This window comes from Rattus rattus, chromosome 6, assembly GCF_011064425.1.
Source record: "Rattus rattus isolate New Zealand chromosome 6, Rrattus_CSIRO_v1, whole genome shotgun sequence".
NCBI classification, from domain to species: Eukaryota; Metazoa; Chordata; class Mammalia; order Rodentia; family Muridae; genus Rattus; species Rattus rattus.
This window is the reverse complement of record NC_046159.1, coordinates 4,733,785-4,752,770: the sequence shown is the minus strand read 5'-3', so window position 1 is coordinate 4,752,770 and position 18,986 is coordinate 4,733,785. Positions and strand designations below refer to the sequence as shown.

Below are 18,986 nucleotides of genomic sequence, written 5' to 3'. Positions count from 1 at the left end.
TCTGAAAACAGAGCCTCCCTTAATCTGATGTCAAGAGACTAGGTAATTGTTTTTCTCAGTAGGACTCGGGGCTAGAGTTTCTCCTGACCTTTATGCCTGCCTAGGAAAAGGTGTCTGTGACTCCTCACTTCTAGACAAAGAAGAAAAGCTGAGGGGAGCATTCCCGTCTTCAAGAGAGGAAGGGTCAGGGTCAGAACACCGAAACTTGCTGGACAGGGTTCACAGACAAGGCAGCAGCGCCAGCGCTCTCCTGGGGCCCAACTGGGAAGGAACAAAAAAGGTGCGGAGCCGCTGGTGCAGAAAGACGCCCCTTGCAACCCTAGCAGCCCATGCTCAGCTCCAGCCCCCTCCCTTCAACAGCGAGAGATGCGGGCGGCGGGGCTGCTGCTGCTGCTAGGGCTAGCTAGCACAGTGCACGGGCTCTGCTCACCTACCGTGTTCTACAGAGATTGCTGGATCCGCCGCTTCCCGGGGCTGCTCTTGGACTTGGAGGAGTCTCAGAGGCTGGGGGCCCAGTTCCTCAAGTACTACTCGGAGAACACCGGGCAGAAGTGCGGACGGAGCTGCTGCCTCCGGAAGGATGGTGAGGCAGGCCTGGCACAGCCCACTTGGGTAGTGTCACAGCATGAGGCCAAGGCTGGGGAAGGGAGGTAAAACCAGGGAGGACCCCAAAACCAGAGCAGGAGGCCGGGGGTGGGGGGGTGGGGGTACTCCAGGAACAGAGCACGAAGCCGGGTAGAGAGGGAGGAGCAGAAGAAGCCCAGGGTGGGCAGCCAAAGCAGGTGAGTTTGAACCAGATCTTCTTCATGATACTGTAGAACCCATGGTATCCTGCTTTCTTTGACAAAGTACTAAATGGGCATATTTCTTTCAGGGTTAACTAACTTGATCTTTTATAATCTGAATATTTCCAATAAACCGGGTGCTGTGATCCATGAGCGTAATCCCCACATTTAGGGGTTGAAAAGGAGGTGGGGGTGGGGAACCAAAAGTTCAAGGCAAGCCTGAGCTACATCGTGAGCTGAGAGGAGCCGGTGCTGAGACTGTATCTCAGAAACAAAACAACAAACACAAACAACCAGGATTTACAGTAACTAACTTTTAAGCGGTCATTGTCTACTTTTGTTTCTCAGTTCTTCTCAGATGTTTTCTGTTAAGCCTGAGCATCTCAGTGTTTTGACCTCATTCACCCCCACTCTGCTAACCTCTAACCTCTAACCTCTAACCTCTCCAGATCTTTCACCACCACTCCATATTCTCCTTTGAGAAAATAACCCACAGAATCCAGTTTGTCTTGCCCAGATTCTCTGGGGCATGACCAAGGACTGCTCCCCTCACGGGGAGGAAAAAAAAGGAAAGAAAGAAAAACAAACCAACCCTGACCTCCCCTCCCATGAAACCATCAACTGTCAACAGCTCCTGACCCCTTCCAACCCCTGCTGGAAAGCTGACTGGCTTGATCCTACACTGGTCTTGTACAGCTGTGAGTTTTTTTCGAGGTGCCTCTTTGTTGTCTGAACTCACTTTTCAGTGGAGGCTGGCCTTGAGTTCCTGGTCCTCCATCCCTGAATCCCAAGTGCTGAGGTTATAGGCCAGCACCACCAAGTTCAATAATTTGTTCTGGTGGTTTCAGTGTCCTGACTGTTTTATAAGATGTGTCTCATGGGTTATAAAGCGCTGGGGCACTCTGGACAGGAAGTTAGAGTGTGGATATGCTATCTTCAAGTTTCCCTATAAATGTGATTTGGGTGTGAGCACCTTCAAGGCCAAAACTGCCTGAAGACATTTTTTTTAATTCTTTCAAAGCTACCTAGAAAGACACAATAGCAACACAGTATATTGTTAAAGCAATCCCCACAGGGACTTCACCATCTTTCAACCATAATTTGATACTGATTATTCATTAAAGACGTTCCTTACCCAATTGCATATGCAAATTTCTGAATAAAATCTAGAGTGTATAGGAGAGTGGCAAGATTTCCAGGGATCATGGTTTAAAAGACTTGTCACATCGTTTAAAGCTAATGAGACACAAAGAACATCGATTTGATAAAGAATCCTTTCAGAGCATGGTCACGGGCTGGGGGTTCAGTTGTTTCTAGGGTGCTTGCCTAGCATGTTGGAGGCTTCCAGCGCATAAACCCAGAGTGGTGACCCCCATCTGTAATCTCTACACTTAGGGCTGAAAACGGTTGGGGGTCAGAGGTTCCAGGTTGTCCTCAGCTATGGAATGAGTTTGAGGTCAGCTTGGGATACATGAGATCTTGCTGAAATAAAAACAAAACAGGGCTGGGGACATGGCTTAGTGGCTAAAGTGCTTGCCAGACAAGTGTGAGGTCCCGAGTTTGAATCCCCAGAGCCCACTTAAAGCCGGGCACAGGAATATGAGCATCTATAATCCCCATAGCCCTAAAGGGAGATGGAAGGCAGAGACAAGGGAATCCTTGAAGGCTCACAGGCCAGCGAGGCTAACGTGTGCAGCAGCCAAAAAGCAGAGACCGTGCCTCAGACAAGGAAGAAGAAGACTGACACCCAAGGCCACACTCACGCACATATACCACACTCACATACATAGCACACATGCAACATTAAATAGAAAATCAGTCCTCCGGGGCAGTCATCCAGGACACTCCGCCAACCCAGAGCCTCTGCAGCCTGGAAGTCAGGTCAGGAACACAGAGCCCAGATTTGTCACACTTCTGCACAGAGCTGCAACACTGAAACATACACATGAAATAAAGGTAGGGTTTCCTTCCTTCCTTCCTTCCCTCCTTCCCTCCCTCTCGCCCTCTCCCTTTCTTGAAGAATCCTGATCCTCCAGCCTCTGGAAAGCTGAGATTATGGATGGGCACCACATCCCTAGCTCCTTAGAAAATATGTCAAAAGGCCGGAGAGATTGCTTAGTGGTTAGGAGCTCCTTTTGTGGAAGATCTGGGTTCAGGTCCCAGCTCCCACACTGAATGGCTTACACCATCTGTGACTCCAGCTCCAGGGATCCGATGTCTCTGTTCTCCTCAGGATGCGCTGATGTCACTTGCCTCCCCTTTCATAGATACACAAATACACGTAATTAAAAATAAAATAAATCTTTCGTGAAAAGAATTATTCCAGTAAAAATCAGTCTCTATAAGCAAGGTGTGGTGGCTGATGCCTGTAATCCTAGAACTTGGGAGGCTGAGGCAGGGGGATTGCCATGAATTTGTGGTCACTCTGGGATACATAATAAGGCTGAGTTCAAGAGATTCGGCTATACAGTAAGACCTAATACTGTTCTCTATCACACCAATGGCTTTCTTATCAAATCTAAATATTAAATCTAAATATTAAATAACTTTTTCAGTTCCTTTCCCTTACAACTTCCTGGAACCATCCTCGGGGTTCGATAACCCAGTATATTAGTAACTAATTTTGTCTTATAATTTCTCTTCTGGGAAAAAAAATAAGGAATGCTGGCAGACACCCAAGGGTGTCCCAGAAGTAAGGCTGGAGCTGTGGCTCTCCACAGCCAATCCTCCTGAGGGGCAGAGCAGGTCTCCAAAGCACAACACCCTCTCAGACTTCCATGATCCCCACCGCCACAGCACAGTGCTTTCCCTGACCTCTAACTCCTAACTCCACAGCATAGTGCCCTTCCTGACCTCCCCACCAGCACAGCACCCTCCCTGACCTCCACACTCCCCTCCCCTGGCTGCTTCTGCTGGGACACTGTATCTCTGTAATCCTGTTTTATTGAAGAGTGTGATACCTCCTCTGAGCTGGATGACACATCCCATGGTCCCGGCTGCTGCAATAGGAATGAACTCTCACCGTGTGCGTGCACTAGGGAGGACGCAGTTTTGCACCCAGTGACTCTGACTCTGGGTTTTCAGAAGCTATCAGTATGCTTTAAGCAGCAGATCTGGGAACGAGAAGCCAGCATGGATATGTGATATGCATATATGTCCTGCCCACCAAAGCTAGCATCCTTGTGTATTTAGGAATCACTGATTTGGCTTCTCCTGAGAAAACATTTGCACCTAGATCCACACCCTCAGGGGTCATGTGATCTTCTGGCTGTCCCCACTCTGCCCTTCCCTTGTCTGTGGTTGGAGCATCTTTCTTTTTATGTCTCTCCTTCTTTCTCAAGTGGCCCCAGGACCTTAGCCTTCAGAGACCATGTTGTACCTAGAAAACAGACATGTGCTTTCCAAAGCTTTGTGTAGACAATGGATGTTTTTCTATGCACAAAAATCACTAAGACTAAAATACGATGATTCTGTGGGATATGGTGATGTGTGCCTTTAATCCTAGCACGCACAGGCAAGCAGATCTTGGAGTTCAAGGCCAGCCTGGCCTACACAGTGAGTTTCAGGTCAGCCAGGCTACACAGTGAGACCCTGTCTCTAAATATAAAACCAGTCCATCAATCTAAAGCTGGTTATGGTGGCTTACACTTACAGTCCCGGCATGCAGGCAGGACTGCTACAAGGCTGGATGGAGCCCAGACTGGCCAAGTTCCAGGCCAGCTAGAGCTACTTAGGGAGACTGCTGTCTGGGGGCTTGGAGAGATGGCTCAGCAGTTAAGAGCACTGACTGCCCTTCCAAAGGTCTCTAGTTCAATTCCCAGCAACCATGTGGTGGCTCACAACCATCTGTAATGGGATCCGATGCCTTCTGATGTGTCTGAAGACAGCTACAGTGTACTCAGATACATAAAGTAAAATGAATCTTTAAAAAGAGAGGGGGTGGGTGGGAGAGAGACTGCTGTCTCAAAAAAACCTAAAAGCAAATAAAAATTTCAGGTGTCTTCTGTGGAAAAGAATATATTAGAGTATTAGAGTAATGTTTTCTTTCAAATAGGTGTATTATGTAGTTTTAATAGTTCATAATGTTCTGAAAAATATCTAACCACAGCACAAGATTCATTCAACGTTCCAGGAAGAAACAGAAATTACTCAGAGCTCACCTGACTGGTAGCAAAGCCAGGCTTGGTGATTATGTCTGTGATCCCAGCACTAGGAGGCTAGGCAGGACTATTACAAGTTTAAGGCCCACTTGGGCTGTGTGGTGACCCGACCTCACTCTCTCTCTCTCTCTCTCTCTCTCTCTCTCTCTCTCTCTCTCCTCCCCCCCACCCCCCCACACACACACACACACACACACACACACACACACACACACACACACACAAATACACAACTGATGGAAGCCAGGACCCTAAGCAGACTCCCTTGGCCTTTCAGTTTCCTGTAATGTGGCTGTCTTCTTCCACGATCCCATCCACGACAATGTCAACTGCCTCCATGTGCACTGCCCGACCCTGGAGAGCTGCATCCTGGAGCCCGGGACCAGTGCCATACTGTACAACATAACAGCAGGTAAAGACTCCATCTAACCAGGCTTCAGGAAGCAAATGTTACTTCTCTAGGAGGGCTTGAAGCTTCAAAGACTGCTGGAACACCCAGGCTTAAGTCCTCAGACTGTTGTTTTCCAGAAACCTCTGTCTGGAGATGGTTTGGCCATTGGGACTTTGCTTGGCACATTCGGCAGCATTCATTCCAGATGACAGACTATGCACCATGAACCAGAGCGTAAGCTCTGCGGTTGGACTGTACTGAGAACTCAGCAAAAGCTAAAGCGGGCATTTTTACTACAGTAGCTAGGAGTGTCACTCAGAAGCAAAGAGAGTGCTCATGGGCCACCCAAGGTCTATGGACACGGCCATAGGGTCCTACAGTGTTGGAAGCAAGGGACCAGGAAGCTCCCAGATAGACATCAGCTTCTTACAGGTCTCTAGAAGGTCAATGCATTGAGAAACACCCTCATCCATCCATCAGAGGTGGATGTCTCTGAGGAACAACACCAAAGGCTGTCTTCTCATCTCCACGCGTGCTCCTGTACACATCAGTGTGTTCACACGCATGCACACACTCAGAGAGACACACACAGGTCATCACATGCATGTAGGGATACGCATCACATGATACGGCCTCAGCACAAAGCCCATAAGAAATGGAAACTGCAGAAGGTAAGAGACCAGGCAGAGGCAGGCAGGGAGCCCTGAGCCACCATCCAGACAGTGGGAAAACTGACCTGGCCACATGAATGGGGACATTAGGAACCACAGTGGAAATATGGCTCCAAGAGGGCAGAGTGACATCGTCAGGTTGACATTTTCAGAAACAGAGGGAGCAGGGCATGGCAATACACCCGTGGCCTAGCACTCTGGCTACAGAGCAAGACAGGAGAAGCTCTAATTCAAGGCCAGCCTGTGCTACATAGTGAGGCCCTGCTCAACAACAACGAAAAGAAATAAGGAATCAGCAAAAGCACAGAATGAGAAAACGCTGCAGTTGGAGGGATATGCATGACTGTATTAGTCTAGGTGGTTTGATATTCAGGATACAGGAGAGACATCTAGTCAGAGGAGCACTGGAACTGACAAGGTAATGGTGGTTGTCAGGAAGGAATTTGCTGAACTTTGGAAAGATTCATTAGGAGTCTCTGGTACTGGGGATCAGTCCCAGGGATCTGCACTGAGCCACATCTCCACTCCTTAGTAACCTTTTAAAGGAAGGAAATGAGGGAAGAGTCAACCCCTGATGCTCGTAGCCCAGCATGGGTGGTGGGGGCAGGAGGAGGCAAGAGGTCACCTCAGAGATGATGTCTGGGGTGTACAGGCAGAAGTGTCTGATAGAGCACTAGAAAAGTTCAGTGCCCTGAAAGAGGAAGGCACAGGCCACATGCACTTCAGTGCCATCAGTGTGGTGGGACAGCTGTGGAGTGTGTGTATGTGTAGGGAGAACATAACTGAAGACCAAGGATAGTGTCCTAGTTTGCTTTCTGTTGCAGTGATTAACACCACACCAAAAGCAGCTTGTGGAGTACAATACTTGAGTGATCAATGTCCCCATAGGCTTGGGTATTTGACGGTTTAGTCCCCAGTTGGTGGTGCTCTCTGGGGGAAGCTCACAAGGTACTGCCTTGCTAGAGGAAGCATACCACTGGGAGCAGGCCTTGAGATTATATAGCCTTGCTTTACTGCCAGGAAGCTTCCTGCTTGCATCTGAAGATACGAGCTCTCGGGTTCCTGCTCTGACCACCATGCCTGCTGCCTGCTGCTTGCCTTGACATACGTACTCTTACTTCTAGAACCATAAGTCAAAATAAACCCCTGTATGCCGCTTCTGGCCATGGTGCCTTATCGCAGCAATAGGAAGGTAGCTAATGGGTGCATGCATGTGTGGGGCTGTTTCCTCTTACATACTTATGACTCCCCGCTCACACCCCATCATGGAGGGAAATCAGGGCAGGAACTTGGGGCAGGAGCACTTGGTCCGTTCACAGGCTTGAGCTCAGCTCGCTTTTCAAACAACTGGAGCCTACAGTGTGCTAATCCTTCCTACACCACCCATCAGTCAGTGCACCACAGACATGCATGCCCTCATGCTAACTTGATGGCTAATTCCTCACTGGAGGTTCCCTCTTCTCCGATGTCTCTGGTTTATATCAAAGTGACAACAGAAACTGACTAGGACAGACGGACAGATGGCCAGGACAAAATGCCAAGGCTAAAGAAGTGGCAGGTAGTCGGAGCTGACTGTCACGGAGACTCAAGAAGAAGGTCCCACAGTACCAAGGATACGGCACACGTGACCAAGAAGTCAGAAGTCACTGCCCCAGAAGTTTAAGTTTTGCAAAGTGATGAGGGATGATGTGAACACTGTCACAGAGGCCAAAGTGGGGAAGGGAAGGGGCACACAGGAGGACGGCACTCCTGGTAGGGCGCACTGGGCACACAGGAGGACAGCACTCCTGGTGGGGAGCACTGGGGACACAGGAGGACAGCACTCCTGGTGGGGAGCACTGGGGACACAGGAGGACAGCACTCCTGGCAGGGCGCACTGGGGACACAGGAGGACAGCACTCCTGGTGGGGAGCACTGGGGACACAGGAGGACAGCACTCCTGGCGGGGAGCACTGGGCACACAGGAGGACAGCACTCCTGGTTGGGAGCACTGAGGACATGGGAAGACAGCACTCCTGGTGGGGAGCACTGGGGACACAGGAGGACAGCACTCCTGGCAGGGCACACTGGGGACACAGGAGGACAGCACTCCTGGTGGGGAGCACTGGGGACACACAGGGTGGGGAGCACTAGGGACACAGCAGCTCCTGGTGGGGAGCACTGGGGACACAGGAGGACAGCACTCCTGGTGGGGAGCACTGGGGACACAGGAGGACAGCACTCCTGGTGGGGAGCACTGGGGACACAGGAGGACAGCACTCCTGGTGGGGAGCACTGAGGACATGGGAGGACAGCACTCCTGGTGGGGAGCACTGGGGACACAGGAGGACAGCACTCCTGGTGGGGAGCACTAGGGACACAGGAGGACAGCACTCCTGGTTGGGAGCACTGAGGACACAGGAAGACAGCACTCCTGGAGGGGAGCACTGGGGACACAGGAGGACAGCACTCCTGGTGGGAGCACTGAGGACACAGGAGGACAGCACTCCTGGTGGGTAGCACTGGGGACACAGGACTGGTGGGGAGCACTGGGGACACAGTAGGACAGCACTGCTGGCGGGAAGCACTGGAAAGCTTTTGAGTGTACAACCAGAGAAGACAAAGCAGAAACAGGGAGGGTGTGGCTGCTGGCTCTGTTCCCAATTTCAAAGGGTCCCTTTCCCTGGCTGTCGCCCCAGCTTATTAAGTGGAGTGTGCCCCATGGCTGTGGCACAAAGCTCTCTTTATATACAAAGGCTTCTTCTCTGTACGGCCATATTTGTCCACAGCAGCGAGATGTTGGGATAAACACACACTCAGTCTGCTGTGAACCTCAGGAGTCTGCAGCTGAACTGGAATCCGGCTCAGCCGAGACCCGAGACAAACCCCACCGCTGCCAGGCTGTGCCTGAGGCTGTCACAAAGAAACTAAATGCAATACATTACATACATTTGTGAAATTCTCAAATAAACTTATTTTTAAAAACATTAAGGGAGCTCATTTATCTTTCAGGCATAGACCCAGACCTGCTGGTTTTCGAGCATTCACCTCCCACCTACCCGAACACCCGTTCCTCTTCCGAATGGTGGGATAGACTGCGGATTCTAAAAGCTATGAATGCAGGTGACGAAGGAGTAGACCCAGACGTGATGAACCACACGGTGCCATCCACAGAGGCAGCGTCAACCACACATCATGATTTAGGTGCTAACACAGGTATCAGTTATTCCAGGAAGTCAACTGCAGATGTGGAAATGAGATTCACTTCTTCAAGAGTGCCCACTGCTACCAATGTCAGCACGGGGTCCCCAAGCACAGACTTCACCCCCAGTCCAGACAACAAGACCATTTCTCCTTTCTTTGGCCCCACAGACACAGACGTTTCTCAGGTGCCCAGCCAGTCCCGCCTCAACATTAGCAAACCATCCATGAACAAAACAAAGGGGTCCCATAGTGGAAACCACACATCGGAGAGCAAAGAGCCTCGGGATGGAACGCCAGCGTCCGCAGGGGCCTGGCTGGCTTGTGTGACCCTGGGTGCTGCCATGGTCAGTCTCTGCTGCCGTGTGGTCCTCGGGGCGTCCAGATACTGTGGGAAGCAGCAGGGCTGGTCTCACGTGGGACAAGGGTCAGGATCTGGGTGCAAACGTAGCACACTGAAGGAAACCTCCTAAAGGCTGGAGCTCCTAAGGCTTTCTGTGAGGAAGAGCATTTTATAAAAGAAATAAAAATAAATAAATAAAGCTATCCTTAGGATACCAATATCTACCCAAAGGCAGAGGCTTGGTAAAATTGTCTACTTTCCTGATGATTTCCATCTCCTGAATGTAGAGGAGTGGGAGGGGATCCTAAGTTAGAAGTGATAGCACCTTTGATCCCAGCGCTCTGAAGGAGGCAGGAGATCAGAGTTCAAGCTCGGTGCTAGTCAAAGTGAGTCCAAGGCTAGCCCAGGTCACTCTCAGTTACAGAGGGAGTCCAAGGCTAGCCCAGGTCAGTCTCAGTTACCGAGTGAGTTCCAGGCCAGCCCTGGCTACACGGGACCCTGTCCAAAAGAAAAGGGATGGAGGAGGAGAAAGGGAGGAGGAGAGGGGCTACAGGTGGCCTGGCTCAGAAGCCGGTGCTCAGCAACTGCTCTTTGGGGATAACTGGTTAGAGGTCTGGGCAAAGGAGCAAGAGCAGGAGCTTAGCTGCAAGCACTTCCTGTTTTCATGTTCCCTTGATTGATGCTTCAACCCTGGAACCCACAGGGGGAGAGGAGAAATAACTCCTGAAGTTGTCCTCTGACCTCCAAGAGTACGGTGATATAAGCACGCATGTGCACGCGCGCACGCGCGCACACACACACGCACACCACACACGCACGCACGCACCCCCACACAATGTATACATGTAAGCACTCACTCACACACACCCACACACTAGTACGTATAATGGAATATCTATCATACAACTAAAAAATAAACTTCTTAAAAAAATAAAATAAAAAATGACTAAAAGAACAGTTTCCTCAGATGTTAAAACAAACCGTCCAGTGGCTTAAAAGATGTTTCTCATTCCCCAGTATTGACACTGGGTGAAAAGTAGCAATTTCTTTTAATATAAAAAAAGGTAGGGCCAGAGAGATGGTTCAGTGTGTGAAAGTGCTTGCCTGACCGCAGGCTTTCAGCTCCTGAGACTCCAGTACAAGAACAAACTCCCAAAAAGCTGTTCCCTGACCTCCACCCAGATCCCAACAAGCTCCCACACATGAACGTGAACATGCACGCACACACACACACATACACTTATTACATATGCACCCAAACACACACATATGTACGCATGCAAGCATACTCACATACATACACATATGCAGCCATGTATATACACACATGCACAAGGAAGAGAACATTTTATCAGTGGCATATCCAACAAAATAAAACTCCGATTAAAGACACACCTTCACTTGCTCATGGTTCAAGACATTAGGCTTCATAAACGTTATCAATTGCTTTCCTAATACATTATAAAGTTCTACGTCAATGGTGGGAAGAATATCCAGCTTTAAATGACCACAAACTTTATTCATGTATCTATGTATGCATAATAAACACCCCTGGGATTCTTGCCCCCTAAAACTGAAACTGTATCTACAGATACTCTGTATTCAAATAGAAGTCTTTCGAAAGTTGTTTACATTTATGCCGTTTTGAGAGGGTCTAGTTATGTAGCAGAGGACGGCCCAGACTCTGATCTACCAAGTGTTGAGCCTCAGGCTTGTGTGAGCAGGCCTACCTCCAAATTTAGTTTTAATTTGTATGAACTGCTCAGGGATTTTCCAACACAGTAGAGGTTCAAAGAGACGTTCCTTCTGGGAAACTGACTCACTCCTTGAAAAATCTTGCAGAAATGACTATAATTTGAGAAAGCCCTGTTTACCTTTATAAGGAAACAAAAGCATCCACTGTCCTTCAGCTGGGCCTTTTGCCCTTTAGATAACTTGAGAGGCCATGCTGACCACAGAGAGTCAAGGAGCAGATACAGTAGGCCAGAGACAAAGTAAGCTCTTGCCGTTCTCCACAATGACAACGGTCTGAGTCCTCTGACCAAACTGAATTGGCCAGTTAGGGCACAGTAGGTTTTGATGTTTGCAAGACCACTCCCAGGTTGGGAAACTCATCAGAACTCAGGCTCAGTCAGTATCCTTGAGGGAAAGGCTGCTGGTTGACATGGCCCAGGAGAGATGCACGTTTGATCCAGGACAGAGCTGAGCCTCAGAGTGCCTCCCTCTCTCTGCAGTCAGGCTGCACACTGCCAAGACCACTGTGTGACAGCTGCATAGAATGGTCCATCAACGTCCGTCCAAGAGGTCTTTTTGCTGCTTTATTTTTTGGTTGAGACAGGATCTCCCGTATCCCACACTGGCCTTGACTTTGCACATGCTAGCATTTTAGGTGCAGGCTACCTCGCCTGGTTATCCGAGGTATTCCTAGAGGTATGGCTGTCGGTACCTAATTGCAGCCATCTGCTCTATGGCCCAGGCCCCACCCTGGATCACAGTGCTGGTTCTTCAGACAAGGTCAAGTCTTCAGATCCTTTGAAGTTAGCTCCTGCCTTAAAGATTCTCCTGTAACAACAAAGGCTGAGGGCCAGGATGCCCCTGCTCTCAGCAGTCCTGCACTACCAGACAGCCCTGTAGACCTGTACCTCCCCACCCCTGATGTCTGTCCCGGCCCTACAGCCCTCACTCCCTTTAGCCCTGATCTGACCTGATTTCTGCCACTCCACAGGAGTCATTAAAGTGGTGACACGCCGTAAATAAAAGTCAGGGGGCTAAAGAGACGGCTCAGTGGTGAAGCACACACTGCTGCTGCAGAGAACTTGGACTCAGTGCTAGAACCCACGTCCAGGGATCTGATGTCTCTGTGCTCGCTGGGTACTTGTGCACGCACTCGGGTACACACGTGTACACACGCACGCACGCACGCACGCACGCACGCACGCACGCACGCAGTCACATATATAGACACGTAGTTAAAAATAAAACTCATCCCCCTCCCCTCAGCTTCTGTGTGACAGAAACACCCTGAAGACTTCTTTAAAGATGCTTTCGATGTAACAAACCCTCCCTCCCCCCCCCACACCTATAACGCTCAAGGCTCTGTTTTTGTTTTTTATAATCTGTCTTGAACATTATTAATTCCAAAGCCTAGTTTCATTTTCTACAAATGTTCAATGACTTCTGGATAGACTTAAAAATACTGGATTGGGGATGGGGGATGCTGCTCAGTAGTAGGGTGAGCCTGGGTCTAAGCCCACATCCTACAAGGCACCTCGCCCCACCCTGACCTGCAGCCATCTGTTGTCCTAGCCCATGTTTTCTACTGAGCTGTGACTGTAAGGGCAGAAGGAACAGAGAGAAGGCTGTGGGCAGGTCTCCACCTATCCTTCCTGCCAGCTGGGCCTGGGACAATGAGCTCTAGAGGCAGAGTTTAGCTAATCAGAGCTTACACAATATCAAATGGCCACAGGAAGGCAGAGAACTTCAGACTGCAAGACAGGCAGCTGTGGGTGGGTCGAGCAGCTAATCACTTGTTTCCACGGGGAACCCCAATCCTCTACTCACACAAGCCTAAATCAGGAAGTGGCCAGCACATCTGGATGCAGTTTTTGCCATGACAGCTTTACATCCTCCAGGACTGGTTGGTTGTCTGTGTTCTCTGTTCTCACAACAGAAACCAAGTCTTATTAGTACTGGTGCTGTGCTGCTGTGCGGCTCACTACCTAAGCTATGAAACTGCAAAGGACAGCTACTGCAAAGGCCAGCTGCAAAGGGATGAGAGCAACAAGCCTTCCTGGCAGTCCACAGGAGAGTTCCTTATTCAGAGGGGCACCGAGGGTTAGTCTGGGCTGCTAGTTCACCAAGTGGTCTGTGAGAGACAGAGCACCATTGAACTGTGTGATGCTTAAGGGATGTGGATGAGGAGCCTAGAGCAAGCCAATGGACATGCAGTCCACAGGAGAGTTTCCCGCAGCCTCCTCCCCCCCCTTCCTTATGGGGTGTTCCCCTCAAGGCTGGCCACAGAGGGGCACTTTCCAGGGCTTGGTGCAGGCTGCTGGCTACGAGGTCAGAGTCAGGGTCAGTCCATGTATGGTCTTTAGTAGTGGTTTAGTCCTTATTGTTGTAACTCAAAAGTTTCAGTTCATTCAAAAGGTCAATTCAGTGGTTTTGCTAAACCCAAATTCTGTGGAGGACATATCCTGCTCCTGTCGGTCTGCACTTCTTTGCTTCATCCATCTTGTCTAATGGGTGGCCAAAAAAATTAGTGTTTTAATCTCTGCCAAATTCCCCTTTAAAGGGGAAGGATTCAAGGTTTCATTTGTTCTGATGGGTAATTCAAAATAAGGTCAAAATATGTCTTTCTGTGATTGGGTTAGCTCAAGGATGATATTTTCCAGGTCCAACCATTTGCCTACGAATTTCATAAAGTCGTTGTTTTTGATAACTGAGTAATATTCCATTGTGTAGATGTACCACATTTTCTGTTTCCCTTCCTGTTGAAGGGCATCTGGGTTCTTTTCAGCTTCTGGCTATTATAAATAAGGCTACGATGAACATAGTGGAGCATGTGTCTTTTTTTTTTGGTCTTTGGGGCATCAATGAAGAGGGCATAGCTGGATCCTCAGGCAGTTCAATGTCCAGTTTTCTGAGAAACCTCCAGACTGATTTCCAGAATGGTTGTACCCAGTCTGCAACCCCATCAAATGGAGGAGCGTGTTCCTTCTCCGATCCTCGGCCAGCATCTGCTGTCACCTGAGTTTTTGATCTTAGCCATTCTCACTGGTGTGAAAATCTCAGGTTGTTTTGATTTGCATTCCCTGATGACTAAAAGATGTTGAACATTTCTTTAGGTGTTTCTCAGCCATTAAACATTCCTCAGCTGTGAATTCTTTGTTTAGGCTCTGAATCCCATTTTTAATAGGGTTATTTGTCTCCCTGCGGGGTCTAACTTTTTGAGTTCTTTGTATATTTTGGATATAAGGCCTCTATCTGTAGGATTGGTAAAGATCTTTTTCCCAATCTGTTGGTTGCCGTTTGTCCTGGCCACAGTATCCTTTGCCTTACAGAAGCTTTGTAGTTTTATGAGATCCCATTTGTCGATTCTTGATCTTAGAGCATAAGCCATTGGTGTTTTGTATAAGACAGTATTCTTAAGTATTCTCCCATTTATATCAAACCAGTGACTAAATACATTATAAAATTAATACAGAGGTTTCTAGTGCAGACTTCAGGCCAAATTTAACAGTCTCTTCACAGACTCTTTGTACTGAGCGAGGCTTGCCTCGTTCTCCCCCTCATTCTTGAGACGAACGACACACTTCTGGTAATCTTCGACCTCTTTAGTCCCCAGCAGCTCTTCTCTGCTCGGTGCCACACTGCTCTCGGCAGCTCTCATCTGCAGCAGGGTCTGGAGGACGCTGTTCTCCGAGGAGCTCTTCGCCCACACATACTCATCCATGTCTTCCTCAGTCTTATTTTTTTCCCATTCTTCAGTTTTCTGAAAGAAAAAGAAAAGTTCAGAACTCTGGGAAATGTTATCAAAAGACAAATTTTCTTTGCTTGTTGATTTTGGGAAAGAGAAGGGTACAATATGTTCAAGGTTCCAGTCTCCATTGTACACTTAAAGCCTGCGTGGCACCCAAGGCCTCAAGAAGGGTTGCTCTGCCTCACAAACTTCACTCAACAGACAGAAACTCTCCTGCAGGTAGCTATTCTGTAAGCTACCAGAGCTGGAGCACAGAGGGACAGGCCTGCAGGACTCAACCATAACACAATGACATCGTAACACTAGACAAGGTGCTATCCTGCCATCTGGCCTCGGACTCCCTACAGAGCGGCAGATGGCCTTGAACTTCTGACCATCCTGCTGTCTTCCGCCTCCCAGGGATTGGGATTACAGGTGTTCGATGCCACTCACTGTTATCTGCTTTAATGTTGGAGTGGTGCATCTGGACACACATGTAGTTGTTGGTCATGGCTGTTTTGCTGTTATGCTTACTTCCTGTTCTTGTGACAGGAAGGGTTTATTAGTGCTGGTGGTGTGCTGCCTGATGTATCCCGCAGCGCAAACCAAGCCAACTGGAAAGGCTGCTTACAAACGGCGCGGAGAAGTTTCTGCAGCTCAGGGGTGGTGTGCACAGCTTTAATGCCCACTCCGGAGGTGACACAGGTCAGCCAAGGCTACACAGTGAGGCCTGGTCTAAAAACAGGAGCTCTTCTGTCTAGACTCTGGATACAAGAGGATACAAAGGCAATACTATTTTTTTTTATGAATTACATCACTTTAGAATGTTCTTTATTTAAGAAGCACAAATACAGAATCCTTACAAAAGCTCCTCCCTGCCTTTTTAAAAAGAAGCAAATCTCATCGTCTCTTCCTTCCTTAGTCTTTCTCTCTGGCCTTGAACTTGCGAACCTGTCCCTGGTGCCCAGAGGCTGGGGTAGAAGAGTGTGCTATCCCACCTAGCTACGATTGCTAAAACGAGATGAAGCAGGGTCACAGCCAGTGCCCACCGCAGTAGGCAGGATGCAGGTTACAGAACCCGTGAGGACATGACTGCGAACTCCTGGTTGGAAAGGGCCCTCTAAAAATTGCTCACCACCTTCTTCCTAGAACATTTTCTGATGGCGTACATTATCGAGAGTGGAATCTGCTTACTCAAAGGGACCAGGGCTTCTAACAAGCACAGTGACATTTCCCATAATCTCACAGGGCCGAGGAGACTAAAGCACCTTCTCCAGGCCTGCTGGATTGTGGAGCTGAAAGGGACGCCACATTACCAACTGAACCCCAAACTTCTGAGGGAGCCAGCAGCCACCTTCCCAACGTAGCCTTGGTGGGGGTGGGATGACATGGCTCCCACCCCTGGGACTGGGTCAAAAGGGCATGCATGGGCCTTCACGTGTCAATGGCTGCTGTGGGGTAAGGTTTGCTTTTATAATGTCGTACATATTTAACATTCTTCCTTTGAGGAATGTCTTCCTATTAATAATAACTCCATGATAATCAGAGACAGCATGAGGCTGGGAAGCAAAGGTGTGGCTGTCTCAGCAAAAAAATGGCAAGTGCTGGGACCCTCAGGACAACCCTTAAGGCTGTGGAAAGAAACTCTAAAAACATGAGTTCGAAAACACATAATTTCTCAACTACACAAAAATATAAGGATGCGGTATGAATTGTATACGGGGTTTCCTAGATCTAAAGAAACAGAGGCAGCTGCTCCATGAGCAGCCTGTCAGATACAAATGCAGACAGACTCCTGAGTTCAGGGTCTGCCAGGGACAGAGCCAGTTTAGGCCCAGGTGTGGTAGAAATGGTAACTTCAGGGTGGAGTTCCACTCGGCTAGTTTATTGTCTGTGCTTAACAGAGGCAGGCAGATCTCTGAAAAACGTGCTTGCTGTCTCCTAAGAACCAAAGGGCTAAGGTCATGAGACGCTGATTCATAGGATAATCAAAGGGAACCTGAAGTAAATGGCTGGATTGATGTGTACAATAAAGACAAGGCTTATGACTGGCAAGAGATGAGCTATCCAGAGAAGTTTTTAGACTAGCAAGGAAGAACTGCTTGGAGAACTGTCTCTATAATAGAGGAGAACTGTCTGGAGATCTCCAGAGAAAACACAACAGAATGAGAGCAGTCTGGAAAGCTGTCTAGAGCAGAACCTAGGCTGCCAGCCTAGACCCACGATTTAACTTTGAGTTGTTTGTTTTTGCTGCTCTCAGACTCCCTTCTCTCAGAACTCCTCTCCAAGCCAAGGCTGGTCCTTGGCAAGTCACCCAAACCAGAAACGCTATGATGAGGAAAAGAGACAAACAGAGGTAAACTAAATCATGAAAACTACAGTCCAGCAAAGACTAACTCGACCATGATGGATATGACAAGCCCAAGATGCTGCCCCACCAGGGGAGAAAGGAAATCGCTTCTGACAGATACCATCAAATAGAGCTGCTATGGGCTTATGGGACACCCAACCTGAGGGGTGTACAGTAGTGCAGTACAAGCCTGTAATCTCACCTGCTCCGAAATCCGTGGACTGTGAGTGGAAGGCCAAGACCAAGGCAGGCCTGGGCTCACAGACAGTTCACGTCTCAAAAGCATGAGGGCTGGAGAGATGGCTCAGTGGTTAAGAGCTGACACGGCTCTTCTAGGTCTCGGCACCCACACCAGGGAGCTCATGGGTGCCTGGAATGCAGCTCCAGGGAACAGGACAAGGGCTCCAGCTGCACGACTGCAGGCTTTGCTTCTACCTACACAGTGCCCCTGGCACTCTCACCTACATCTTGCCTGCTTGGAGCCGCCATGGACCTCAGTAACTTTCAACACCTTGAAGAACAGGCAAGAGAAGGGAAAGAGGAAAAGGACAAAGCTGGGCAACAACCCTCCTAGTGCAAGTGGCTGAGCTGGAAGCAGACACACAGCGAGCCCCATCCTTCACACTGCCTACAAGTAAGCAAGCGCCTTTCCAAAGGAACGATTTTGAAGTGAGGTTTTTATTTATATAACTTAACTATGTTATAAAATTAGGACTTTTAAACACTTTTATTTAACTTTAATGTCTTTGTTCACTGTTCCTCTGATGGCTTGGTAAAAATAGAGGATTAGAATAAAAGGCAAGGGGCTGGGAGGTGGCTCAGTAGCTAAGAATATTTGCAAGCATGAGAACTTGAGTTCAAATTCCAGCACACGTAAAAGCCAGGCATGGCGACTCAACCTTAACCCCAGTATTGAGGGACAGAGGTAGATCCGAGAGCTCACCTTGGCCAGTCAGCCTGTCCAAACAGCAAACTTCCTGTTCAGTGAAAAGCCATGTTTCAAGGAAGCAAAAGAGAGTGATGGACTAGACAACTGTACACCGGACAATGTCCTCTGGCCTCTGTGTACTCACGGTTGTACATGTACACAGGTACACATGAGAATCAAAGGATGGTCCTCCAGAGGTGACCTCTGACACTGCCGCAGCAGCCTATCCTCCATACACAGTCTCACAGAAGAGTTACCAGGAAGAGAGGGAGAGAATCAGCTGAGCAATGGTTCAGGGTTAAAAGAGCTGCTGCTTCAGAGGACCTGAGCTCAATTCTCAACCTTACGCTGACTAGCTCAAAAACCACTCCAGGGGATCCAATTCCCTTCTCATGGTCTCTATGGGCATCTGCACTCATGTACAGTCACATATATACAGACGTATAGACAGACATACACCCACACACACAGACGCACATACATACATATACACACACACACACACACACACACACACACCCGAGCGTGTGCCTCCTTCTCCCTGACTGACCACAACCTCAGAAGTATCAATTTCCCACCCCACCTGATCCTGTTCCCCTCCCCAGGTGGCTCCATCATCCATTTATTCATTCATTCAATACATTTTATGAATCAGCTGCTGTGCCAGGCACTGTGTTCTCCTGTGTTCTCAGCTCAGCAGGAGGCCTGAGGCTGCAG

General features: G+C 48.9%; 2 protein-coding genes across 3 annotated transcripts in view; one reads left to right on the top strand and one right to left on the bottom strand.

Annotated features, from left to right (window-relative positions):
- Positions 1-292: 292 nt before the first annotated feature.
- Positions 293-9,760, top strand: Mansc4 (MANSC domain containing 4). Its single transcript, XM_032905424.1, has 3 exons — positions 293-583; positions 5,223-5,357; positions 8,999-9,760. Exons 1-3 carry the CDS (start codon positions 367-369, stop codon positions 9,658-9,660), a joined length of 1,014 nt encoding a protein of 337 aa, XP_032761315.1. The 5' UTR covers positions 293-366; the 3' UTR covers positions 9,661-9,760.
- Positions 9,761-14,677: 4,917 nt separating this feature from the next.
- Positions 14,678-18,986, bottom strand: part of Mrps35 (mitochondrial ribosomal protein S35) — a 29,320-nt gene continuing 25,011 nt past the window's right edge. For both annotated transcript variants that reach the window (XM_032905422.1, XM_032905423.1), the window contains one exon: positions 14,678-15,024. In XM_032905422.1, the coding sequence (XP_032761313.1) occupies positions 14,755-15,024 (270 nt within the window). In that variant the 3' untranslated portion in view covers positions 14,678-14,754. The remainder of the gene's footprint in view (positions 15,025-18,986) is intronic.

What these genes read in the sequence shown, in the direction of transcription:
- Mansc4 (XM_032905424.1), top strand. Translation starts at nt 367, where the DNA reads ATGCGGGCGGCGGGGCTGCTGCTGCTGCTAGGGCTAGCTAGCACAGTG. An exon ending in CTGCTGCCTCCGGAAGGATG is followed by an intron (nt 584 to 5,222) that starts GTGAGGCAGGCC and finishes TTGGCCTTTCAG; the next exon opens with TTTCCTGTAATGTGGCTGTC. An exon ending in ACTGTACAACATAACAGCAG is followed by an intron (nt 5,358 to 8,998) that starts GTAAAGACTCCA and finishes TTTATCTTTCAG; the next exon opens with GCATAGACCCAGACCTGCTG.